This window comes from Uranotaenia lowii, chromosome 3 (genome assembly GCF_029784155.1).
Source record: "Uranotaenia lowii strain MFRU-FL chromosome 3, ASM2978415v1, whole genome shotgun sequence".
NCBI classification, from domain to species: domain Eukaryota; kingdom Metazoa; phylum Arthropoda; class Insecta; order Diptera; family Culicidae; genus Uranotaenia; species Uranotaenia lowii.
The window spans coordinates 357,065,933-357,078,090 of NC_073693.1; the positions used below are offsets into that span (position 1 = coordinate 357,065,933).

General features: G+C 39.7%; 1 protein-coding gene and 1 long non-coding RNA gene across 2 annotated transcripts in view; both read right to left on the reverse strand.

The window, feature by feature from the left end:
- Nucleotides 1–8,482, reverse strand: part of LOC129750765 (myosin-9) — a 14,048-nt gene extending 5,566 nt beyond the window's left edge. The window contains exons 1-6 of the mRNA XM_055745792.1: nucleotides 8,205–8,482; nucleotides 4,671–4,746; nucleotides 4,290–4,606; nucleotides 320–4,225; nucleotides 184–255; nucleotides 6–128 (exon numbers count right to left, since the gene is read on the reverse strand). Of these exons, the coding sequence (XP_055601767.1) occupies nucleotides 6–128; nucleotides 184–255; nucleotides 320–4,225; nucleotides 4,290–4,606; nucleotides 4,671–4,746; nucleotides 8,205–8,288 (4,578 nt within the window). The 5' untranslated portion in view covers nucleotides 8,289–8,482. The remainder of the gene's footprint in view (nucleotides 1–5; nucleotides 129–183; nucleotides 256–319; nucleotides 4,226–4,289; nucleotides 4,607–4,670; nucleotides 4,747–8,204) is intronic.
- A 530-nt stretch (nucleotides 8,483–9,012) lies between these two features.
- LOC129750767 (uncharacterized) lies at nucleotides 9,013–10,886 on the reverse strand. Its single transcript, XR_008738485.1, has 4 exons — nucleotides 10,713–10,886; nucleotides 10,003–10,297; nucleotides 9,613–9,933; nucleotides 9,013–9,542 (listed from the first exon to the last, which is right to left on the reverse strand). It is a non-coding gene; the product is annotated as an uncharacterized LOC129750767 (long non-coding RNA).
- Nucleotides 10,887–12,158: the final 1,272 nt, after the last annotated feature.

A 12,158-nucleotide genomic window follows, 5' to 3' on the forward strand; every position in this document is an offset into this window, starting at 1 on the left:
TATACCAATGATCGTCTATGGGCTTCTTTTTCCAGCACGACCTGCGTTTGCTGCGGAGTGAACTTGAGCACAGCAGCTATTACTTTGACTAAGGTGGAATTGTTGCCGTTGACGCTACCACTCAGATACTGAAAATAAAATATCATTAGGAATTTCGAGACTCTCAAATTCTAATAACAATACCTGGAAAAGGATATTACGTAGATATTCGAATTCCGTATTTGCCGCGATTCCCTCGTGATGGTGCATAGAAACCTTAAAAGGAAAAATAAAAAACATTAGGTTTTTCAAGCATATTAAACTTACCAGTTAAACTTACCAACGTCTCATCTAACTGTCGCGAAAGTTTTTCGTTCTGAAGCTTCAGCCGTTCATTTGATTGCTCCAGAATGAGATAGTTTTCGCACTTCTGCTCCAGGAAAAGATTCCGATTGGACACATCCTGGACCTCGTGCATTATTTTTTTCAATTTATTCTCCAGCTCATCCTTCCGATTTCGCATATCATCGAACGCTTTGTTCCTCTCTTCCCGCTCATCGTCCTCGTTGATGTTGTTGTTGTTAACCAGGGATGAACTGACGTTCGAAACCTGTTGCTGCTTCAGTGTCTCCATTTCCTGTTTGAACCTTAAAACATTCTCCTCGGTTTCTGCATTGAAAGCGTCAAACTTTTCTTTTAATTGCGAATGCTGTTGCGTCAGCTCTAATTTATCGGCAATTGCAACATTCAGCTCGTTTTTCATTTCATCCAAATCCCTGATAAAATTTTCGTTTTCTAATCTCAATTCTTGAATGGTTTGACTGTCCTTTTTAAGCCGTTCGTTTTCCTGCTGCAGATTTTCGACTTGCTGCTTCAATTGCTCACTCTCTTGTTCCAGGTCGCTTCGATTAAGTTTCTCAAAGCTCATCGTACCCTCGAGCTCAGTCTTGGTGCGCTCCAGTTCGCTTTTTAGTTCATCCCTAGCTATCACAGCCTCTGCAACCTTTTCCTCCAACGTTTGCTTGTTCTCTGCGTGACGCTCTTTAAGAACTTTTAACTCTTCTCCGATCTTCTCGAAATTCGTCGTCGCCTCTTTGCATCGCTTCTCGGCATCCGCTTTACCGTGTTCAAGTGTGAGAATTTTAGCCTTTAGTTCTTGTTCTTTGCAAACAAATTCGTTTATGAGCTTTTTGATTTCCTGGTCTTTACCCTCAACAGCTGATTCACTTTGGCTTATTTTTCCTTTGATGGAATTTATTTCGGCATCCTTCCCGTTAACTGCTGCATTTAGTTTGTTTTTCTCTTCTTTTAGCGATTGTAATTCATCTTCAAGCTGTTTAATTGTAGTGTTTAAAAATTCATTTTCAATTTTAATTTGCTCGTAATTTTCTAAATTGTTCTCCAAATCAGTTACTTTTTTGCTAAAACTTTGTTTTTCGTCATTTGATTTTTTAACCAGAGCTTCCAATTCCGCCAATTTGTTCTGATTGCAATTTTTAGCGATTTCGATTTCTTTGCGAAGTATCTCGTTTTGTTTTTCCATCTTGGCTTTCAATTCGCTCTGTTTACCTTGAAGGTAATCCTTCTCGGAGCGACATTTATCGATTTCGATCTTCAATTGGTCGCATTCCGCAGTTAATTGCAATTTATCGTCTTCCAGAGCACTAAAATTGGCTTTAATTGATTCTAATTCCTCCGTTAAACATTTATTGTTATCTAAGACGCAAAGCTTTTCCTTTTCCTTAGCTTCCAGAGCATCTTGCAGTGATCTGTGTTGGTGATCTAACAGTTCTTTTTCGTTGAACAACTTTGCATGGTCTCCTGTGCATTGGTTTAACTGTTCTGTGGTTTGTTTTACTTTGTCTTCCAGTTCCTGGCACTTACCTCGTAGTTCTTCTTTCGCTTTTTTCTTTTCAGCTTTGAGAACACTTTCCGCATCCTGCAAAGCGGCTTGAAGTTTCTTGATTTCTTCTGCAGTTCGCCTGTTGTTCTCTTCCAATAAACAATTCTTTTCTGCCAGCTGAGAATTTTCACACTCTACCTGTTGTAATTTAGTTTCCAATTCCTTTAATTTTGTTTGCCATTTATGGTTAGTTTCTTTGTCAGCTTTCTGTTTCGACTCGGTGTGTTGCTTCTGTAATCTCTCAATTTTTTCTTCCAATGATTGTTTCTCATTTAAAATCGCAGAATGTGAATTTTTGACATCGGTTAATTGCTCCTCTAAACGGCCGATTTCTTGAAGGATATTTGTAACCTGAGTCTTCAGTTCCGTTTTCTCACGAATCTCACGCTCGAGCGTTTTCTCCAAATCTTTCTTTTCATTTTTCAATGAATCAATCTTGAGTTTCAGATTACTGGTTTCCGTGGCAAGATCATCCTTCTCCTTTTGTAGGACGTCTTGTTTTTCAAACATTTCATCTTTCTCATCAGATAACTTACGATTTTCTTCAGATTTCAGCTCAATCACGTGGTTAAGGTCTCGAGTTGTTTCTAGCAATCGTTCTTCGGCCTGTGCAAGACTTGCCCTCATAGATTCCTGCAGTGATTGCAACGCTTCTGATTCAGATTGCTCGTTGATGATTTTCATGTTCCGAATTTCTTCAGCGAGTGCAACCTTTTGTTGGGTTAGTGTATTTATTTCCTGTTTATAAGTTTTCAAGTCCGATTGCAATTGATCATTTTGAGATTTTAGGCTAGTTTTTTCTTCGGTGATTTTTTTGAATTTACTGTTAACCTTTTCCAGTTTATCTTTGAACTGTTTCAACTCTACGGTAAGATGGTTATTTTGGTCGAATACCTCTTTCAAACTGGCTTCGTTACTTGCACGATCTTTATCATGAACTTCTTTGGCTGCATCTAGAGCTTGGGTTACTTCAGCCAATTGTTCCTGATCTAAGGAAACCGTCTTCTTCAACCGAATTATTTCATCTTCCATCTGAATTAATTTGTTTCGTTTTTCTTCCAGTTCGTGCTGAACGGATTCCAGAATGGAAGATTTTTCTTCTTGTTCTGATTTTTGCTTGGCAATTTGCTCGTGCAACCCTTTGACGATTGCCTCGTTTTCTTCGAACGCTTTTTCAAGTTCCAAATATTTCAACCTGCTTTCTTGAAGTTCATTTTGATTTGATTGAACTGTGGAATGTAGCTCTTCTTTACGTATTGAAATTTCGCTTATCTCTTTTTTCAGTGCATCCACTTCATCCGATGAATCAAAACTTTTTGCCAGTTTTTCTAAGTTCTTAATTTTTTCAGTAAGTTCACCGTTGGTTTTAACAGTTTGGTCAAATTTGGACTCGGATTCTTTGAGTTTACTAGTAAGGTTAGCATTTTCTTTTTCAAAATCTAAAACACAACCACCCAATCGGTTTTTCTCTTTCTCCAGTTCCATTATCTTTCGTTCGAAATCGATAAATTTTGATTCAAGTTTATTCTTCTGATCGTTACTTGCAGCAATAGTGCTTTCCATATCCTTCACCTTTGAGGCAGCTTTCTCAGCAACGGCAAGCTTATTTTTCAACTCAGTGATTTCTTTTCCAAAGCTATGTTTATCTAGCAGTACTTGTTTCATATTTTTTTCAATGCTTTGCAATTGTTCTTTTAGTTTTTTAACTTCTGTTTCTTTGCTTTCCAGTTCCGAATGAATCGCCATTTTATTTTCGGCAACCGTAATACTATGTTCTTCTTCTCTTTTCTTTAACTGAATCACTTCCTGTCTTAAAACATCTTTCAAGCGTTTCTCTTCAGCCAATTGATCTTCCAGCTGCCTTATCCTTCCCTCGAAACCACTATCGGCGCTGGCAAGAGATATTAAATCTTTCTCCTCGGCTGCAACGTCTACTTTGTCGGGATTATCTCCGAAAGCTTCAAGTTTGGTCTTTAGGGTTTTAACGACACATTGCAGTTCATCGATTTCCATGCGTAAATTCGAGTCCAAATGTGCTTTGGCTTGTTGCTCCAGAGAGCACTGTTCCCGCAGCTCGCTGATACGTCGCAGTGCTTTATCTTGCGTTTCCACCAACACCGACCGTGCCTTGGTGTTATCCTTTTCAAGTTCCCGATAACGCCTAGCAAGCTCGGTGTAGCGCTCGCGGTATTTCTGATATCGGTCCAAAGCCTTTTTGTACGCCTGGAACAGTTTCTCTTTGCTGACCAAATCGAGCTGACCGTTGGTGGACGCCATAGCTGCACCCGAAACCGATTCAGTTTCGCTAGCCGATATGTCGACATCGGTTTCCAGGTGATAGATCTAGGGCGAGAAAACATTTAACAATTGATATTCTAAGAGGTCACAAAACCACTACAAAACTTACAGCTGGAGAATCATAGGCCGGTAATCGGAACGAAACGTCGCTCGCCATCGACGAGTTGGACAGCCGTCGAGTCCGATTAATGGTTGGTGAGACCCCATTGTTAATATTAGCACCAGTATTGGTGGTCATCGTTATGTTGGAGAAGAACGAGGAACCACTTCCGGAAGCGTTGCTGCTGTTGTTGTTTGCGTTCGCAGCACTGGCACCTACCGAGGTATTTCCATTGTTGTTTATCTGGTCATCCCCTTGCGATTGGATCGGAGTGCTGCTGTTGCCCAATGTTTGTGAATGGCGAAGAGGCGAGTTCTGTGGGGTGTCTGCAATTAGATTGATAATATGAGGAACTGGCGATCTAAGCTTAACTCAATTTTTTCTAGTTACCATCCTCTGTGATGCTGAAAAAGTTTTCGCTACCAGAGATTTCCGACGTTGTAGAGGAAGCCGAACTCACCGCAGCCTGAAAAAGAAAACAATGCATTGGAGATTTGTCGAAATAATAATCTTAAGAATACAATTTAGCGCTTTCGATGGCAAAACTACGGGGAATCCGTGCACCCATGGTTGATTATCTACACATACATACATATATACAGAATAATTTTGACACCAAATAATGCTATCATTTTGATCTCAGCTTTGTATTCTAGAAAAAAATGGTCATAGTCCGCGGTTGACACCTCGTTTTGGACTCAATTTGCTATCGATTTATTCATCAAAAGTCAACCATTAAAAAATATGAAATTTGGCAGAAATCTTGGAAATGCGTAAGGAATATCCCATTTATGAGTCCGATTTTGAACTGCGAAAAAAAGTGGAATCTGGCCCGATTTAGTGTTCATGTGTCAGTTTGTGTCGACTTCAAAGCCGCATACGACACGATCGACCGTAACGAGCTATGGAAAATCATGAACAAGAACGGCTTTTCCGGGAAGCTGATCAGACTGATCAAGGCGACGATGGATGGAACGCAGTGCTGTGTGCGGATCTCGGATGAATTGTCGAGTTCATTCGAATCGCGCAGGGGGCTTCGACAAGGTGATGGTCTATCCTGCATGATGTTCAACGTGGCGCTAGAAGATGTTATTCGACGAGCGGTGGGCGAAATGCGGGGCACGATTTTCAACAGATCCAGTCAACTTATCTGCTTTGCCGATGACATTGATATAGTCGGCAGATCATCTGCGGCGGTGGAAGACATCTACCGCAAACTGAAACGCGAAGCAGGAAGGATTGGGTTGATGATTAATACGTCCAAGACGAAGTACATGCTGGCCTGCGGATCCGAGACCGACCGAACCCGCTTGTCCAGTAATAACAAGGTCACGATCGACGGCGACGAGCTGGAGATAGTCGAAGACTTTGTCTATCTCGGCTCACTGGTGACCGCAGACAATGACACCAGCCGTGAGATCCGGAGGCGAATTATCAGCGGAAGTCGTGGCTACTATGGACTCCACAAGCAACTGCGGTCGAGAAGACTTAGCCCTCGCACGAAGTGTAACCTATATATGACGCTCATTAGACCGGTTGTTCTCTACGGGCACGAGACTTGGATATTGCTCGAGGAGGACCTGCGTACACTCGGAGTATTCGAGCGACGAGTGTTAAGAACCATCTTTGGCGGCGTACAGGAGAACGGAGTGTGGAGGCGAAGGATGAACCACGAGCTCGCGCGACTCTACGGCGAACCCAGAATCCAGAAGGTGGTGAAAGCTGGCCGGATACGCTGGGCGGGACATGTTGCGAGAATGCCGGACGACTGTCTTGCAAAACAGGTGTTCGCTACGAATCCGGTAGGAACAAGACGAGCGGGGCGCAACGAGCGAGGTAGTTAGACCAAGTGGAGCGTGATCTGGCGAACGTGGGGTGCCCGAGAAATTGGAGAACGGTTGCCATGGACCGAGTGAATTTTAGGAATTATGTTCGTCAAGTTATGTCGTAAGACGGAATACTATGTAAATAAAATAATTTCATCCGTTTGGATGATTCATCGGCGATCCCATTCTCAGTGTGTTTCTTTATACTTTTCCAAATTTGTTCTATTGGCAACATAGTTCACTAGCATGAACTGGCCATACGAAGAAAAAATAAGAAGAAATTTGTTCTAGGGAGCAGTTAATTTGAATGTTTCAGAGCAATATTAAGTGAAACAAATGCTGATGGTGATGCAATTATGTAAATACACCTACTTACGGCGCGTTCGTAAATTGATTTTTTTGGGTGATGCATCAGTCGATTGATTTGTTTGGTAGATGTCAAATCACTTTCCATATGCTTTTGCATACGTTTGTTTGGAATTTACGAACGCCAGCATCGATAAAAAAAATCACTTCGATAGAAAAAATCAATTTACGAACACGCCGTTACTTGCATAAAACGATTTGATTTGAAATTCGTTTATTTGAAAGGGTGCCATGCGCAATCCTGATTAGGCATGCCCCTTCTATATATAAAACGGAACATGGTGGTTTGTGTCCCGAATAATTTAACTGGCTAAAGCTGTGAAATCAACTGTGGTTTGTGAGTTGCGCTACTGGCCTTTAGGTAGCGTTGCAGTTGTCAATCATTTTCAGCTTGAATCGTAAGCTCAAATGTTACTATCATGAACGAGAGATGGCGTTTTTGGTAGTCTACTCGATTGGACTTATTCAAATAGTTCAGCTCAAGAAACACATCTTACCTGTCGGCCACTTACCGGATAAGACCCAAAAGTTTACTTGCCGATACCGGTAATCGAACCCAGTACACCTGGCAACCTAAAACCAGACCGCGCCAGCCTATCCGCTAGACCACTTCAGCGTTCCATAAAAAAACTAGATATCATGTTTTAACGGTAAAACATCTATCGAAGATTTAAAAAAAATTTTTATTCAACTGATATTTTTATTTTATTATTTTATTTTTGTCTTGAGATCTTGATTATGTTACACAACGAAGTACAATTGAAACCCTCAAAGCGGAAGTGGTATAAGTGAAAAAATAATCGATTAATAATGCCAAAAAATCCTTTATGTCTCAAATTATATAAAATTTTATTTGAAACATAAAGGATTTTTTGGCATTCTGGTGAATTTTAGAATTTTATTTACATACTTTTGCGTTGGAATACAAAATAATTTTTTTCCAAAAATATATAGAAAATGGCAAAACGTGTTTTCTGAAAACGAGCAGTTAAGCCATTGTTCGATTTGCTACAGGACTATGGGGCAACAAAAAGCTCCATACACTAGTATACATCGAGGAAGAGCATACCAGTGTATGGAGCTTCCTGTTGGAACAGCATACTTTTGGCAAGTAAGCAAGCTAATTCGCTAACTACCTTCAAGACCGCACTGAACCGAGCCAACTTGAGAGAAACTTACCAATATTTTATTAACATTCCAAATTTTTTTACTAAAGTGTTTTCCTTAACCTGAATTGTTCATTGTAACTGATAGGCTACGTTTAAGTTAATAAATTACAAATTACAGAAAATTTGTACTGTTTAAGATATTTAGGCAATGTTATTTCTTCTCAATACAAATAGAAGTTTTCTGAAATTTAAATTTAGATTCGATCTATATTTTATGGCTCAATTTGAAAGATCCAAAAAATCACCAACGCACCAAGATTGGAAATACAAGTGGCTAGGCCGAGGCGCAAAAATTGCAAATCCGAAACTAATTAGGAAAATTGAAAGCACTACGTAGGGCGTTGAGTAGAGTGCAGGCAAAAAAACATCACTCTTGCTGGTAGACTTCTCAGCCGTATAAGCAGACGACAGAAATCGAGAAACACCAAAATGCTACCGTCTTACTTTTGAGGCTAAGCAAATATGCAGTCTAACCCATCCTAGGCTGTACGTCCACCTTCCTCCGGACGCACCCACTCGACCAGGAGAAAATTATTGCAACATAGAAGAGACGAGTTTCGTACCTGAAAGCCTTTGGACAGTTGCTCTAGTCTCTGCGGAGATTGCTTCACCTCTTCGGTGATTTTTTCCTTGAGCTTCTTGAACATTTCGAAGTTTTATGTATGTTTGGTGTCTTCCCGGGATCAATTCGAAACGGCACTATACGCACGGCATCCCGCTCCCTACCGGGAACTAACGAAAGAACGGAATTGGAACCGACTACACGGATTTTCGACCGATTTTCTAAAGTTAATGCGGATTCAGTGCTCTGCTTATGGTATGCGAAAAACTACGTGTAAGAAAAATTTTCCTTTCTCACCTAATTTTGACGTTTTCTTATAAGAAAAAGAGGGTTGCGCTCGTCGTGAATCAAAAGGGCAGAAAATTTACGCCTACCCAAGTAAGAGATGGGAGACGCAATCTTAAAGTTTTGTCTAATTTTGGGAGAAATTTGATTTGCGCACAGTAGCGCACTCAACTGCCCGCATGGAGCAGTATCATACAATAACGATTTCCATTATCTTCTTCCTAAGACACACGAAAGATTAGATTTATAGTTTTGGATTATTGATGTACGATTAAGGTAGTCTTTTTTCCATGAAATGGAATCGTTTGGGCGCACTTTACGATACAGCGAACGGGTCGTTAAGTAGAGTAACCATTCATTTTTTTTGCTTTTTTCTTTATTCAAATTGTAGCTAAACGATAGATGTTATCGTTATTTAATCTTCAATTTCACGTTTTCTGACGCTACAGCTGATCTTCTCAAGATCTTTTTACAATTAAAAGTAATTAAAGGTACCTTCTTTCCAAAAATAAAAAGGCAGAGCATTCATGTAGAGATAATATTGTTTATTGAACTATTGTTTCAATTTTAATTTGTTTACAGAAAATGTATACAATAAATTATAAATTTTAGAATTAAAAAAACCTGAATTGAAAAAAAATATCGTCATTAATTCAGATCCTTAGTGAATAACTAAAATCTTCCAGCAGCTTGTCTAAAATTGATAAATTTTATAGTGATTCTTCAGCTTGCTTTTCTGAGACTCATCGGAGTACTATTCCCACCCGGAATGCCCAGAATAGTCAAGGCAGCATTCGAGCAGAGAAAGCTACTGAATTTTCAAAACTACAATACAGTTTCGGATCCTATAGAAACAGTTCCAGTAAATAATGCCAAGGTAGTATTCCCGCTGTATCGATGGAATGGTTTTCGGCTCCTGTTGTCAATTGCCCAACTTCTCGATTCAGTTGGAAGTAGATTTCTTGCTGCGTTTGATGACTATTGTACACTCCTGGCAGTGGTTTCGCTTCGTTCATCGGCGTTTGTTACGGAGTATCCAGAGTTTTAAATAAATCTGAAATTAAAATAAATCCATTATTAAGAATTTCTTTTTGCAAAAACAAAAAAAAAAACAATATTCTCACTTCATTACTGATGGTCGCTGTTTCGTCGTGTTCGATTCTACCAGATGACCCAGAATGTTGAACATTCTCCATCCGCCAGAGATCTACTGTTGCTGCTGTTGATGATGCCATGGTGATAGTGGTGCACCTGGTGACATTATGAATCGATTGATGGTGGGAAGCTTAAATATTGTTGTTAGGCAATATTTGCATGTTCCGCCTTCAGCTGTCTGTTCTTCCTTTGGGCATTCCATCAACGGTTTTTAGTCCCGATCCAAGTCAAGAATGCTTTCATTTTGAACCGCCATTACCATTCGAATCACCAATCTAGGTTTACTCTCTCTGCAAAATATTAGATCGAAATTTTAATTAATATACATAAATTAAAATATTATGAAAACGAATCTTTACCTAGAATTTCCGTATCACGATTCCTCGTTTAGAAGTCGCATAAAAGAAATTATTCTCGAGAAACTTAACAATAAAAATTTTCCTTCAACCAAGGCAAGTGTGAATGCTCCCAGTAAAGTTTACTGGCTTCCTGACCACTGGCTCCAACCGATGGGCAAATTTTACTGGGCTTTGGCAGTGGTTCTGCAGAAACCTTTGGCATTGGGTTCACGATCAATTGTGCTCTTACTTAGCAGTTCAAGAATGTTCACCACCTTCCTGTTGTTTCTGCTTTTAGCCAGTGGGATAGTTATTTCTGTAAAAAAAATAAATCGTCTAAATCACTATCCTCAGAAAATATATTTGCTCCTAGTTGTCAGAATTATTCTTAGCTTTCTGTAAATTAGAATTAAAACTAATGCCATATTCGTTTTCATCCTGGTGGTGCACCGGTAGTGCACCAAGTGCTGTCAAAGCGTTTTTTTTTTATATGAAGATGACAGCAGTTGGTGCACAACCATCTTTCCACCAGATGAAAACGAATATGGCATAACAATATATTTCTGAAAATTGAAATAAAATTAAAGGAAGTTTAAAGTTTTAAAGAAATTAATTAATTAACTAACACTAAATTTTAGTGTTTATAATTTAAATGAATCAATTTCTTAAAATTTTCAAATTAAGGTAAACAAGCAACAAGGTAAGCAAAACATGACTATAATTGAACTTACCTGGAAAAAGATTCTTCCGTTCCTGAATTTCTGCAAGTGGCTCACACGGTTCCGAATCACTTGTCCGGGAATCCGTTGACAATGATGGCAGTTGAAGACGTGCCTGCAGAGCTTTCTGTTTTTGAGCGATTTCAACCGCAGAATTTTTCGTCGTTTCCGCTGGCCCGTTCGACAGCGTGCTGGAAGTGTTGGTATTCATTTTGGCACTGGCACTTTTTTTTGTCGGAGCTTATTTTACAATTGGAAGAAACTGGTGCCGTTTGGTTCGGGACACGAAATCACAGCAAAAAAGTACACATTCTATTTGTGTTCTGTTATGATTTGTTTCGGCGAACACTTGAGACTCCAGCATATCGTCCCTGACCACTTGTGACCGCTGTGCCCAGTCTGTTGCCGAGTGCTCTTGTGCCGTGGGAGAAGAAAAATTAACATCCTGCTTCTGCTCTTCCAGCGGAAAGCGGGTTATAATCCAAGGGAACCGTTTGGTGGTGCTGCTGTTGCCGCTGATGGCGGTACGGTCGGTAGCGGCTGGTGTCTGGTGGTCGCAATCGTGGCTGAGGAACTTGAAGAAACGAAGGATAAAAAAAATTAAAATTTTCACTAAACAAGTTTTTTTCTTACCTAGGCCGGACGTATTTTTTGACTTCCTCCTCGACGATTTCACCGCTACCAGAAGATGTATATGTTTCCGAACGTTTCCTGGAAAATCAAATAGGTCGTCGTTTTAATAGAAATTTAACTGGACTAGAATCGTCCTTACCGAGATTTCGGCTGAAAATATCTGCCATTTTTACATGCGAGCTTCTGCTCACTTCAACCACACGCTCGCCATTTTTTATTTTTGCTTCGTTGAGTGAAGACACACGCCACACTCAGTTGCATCACGAGTTTGGATTTCAGGATTATTACGTGTATCTTACAAAAATATTTTTTTATCATTTCTAGCAAAGACGCATGAAAAGTTGAAAAATTAGCTAAAAACTTGAAGATTTAAGAACGATTACTCGAATAGTAACTATTCATATAATCAGAACAGAATAATATCAACGATTTAGTGTATGATATTTGATTATGCGGGTGAGCTACGCATTTCACAACGACGGTGTGAAAAGGCTCTGGCGGTAGCTCAATAGCAAATCAAAGTCGCGAATGACACTGGCGTAACCTATAACCACTGACCATACTGACTGGACACTCGATTTCGTTTGTTGGATAATTTTTCCAACAGTACGCAATATCGATTCCAGAGTGCGCATCGATCAATTTGAAGAAATGCTATCCCAGTTGGGAAATTCCACCCAACTTTCGAAAAAAGTTGGCAATTGAGACGATAAAATCGGGCTAAACAAGTACAATTCTAGAGTTTGTTTTGATTAGGTCGTATGAACCAATATAAACAAAATTGAATTATTTGCTGCAAACGATTGATAAGCATGTACTTTATCA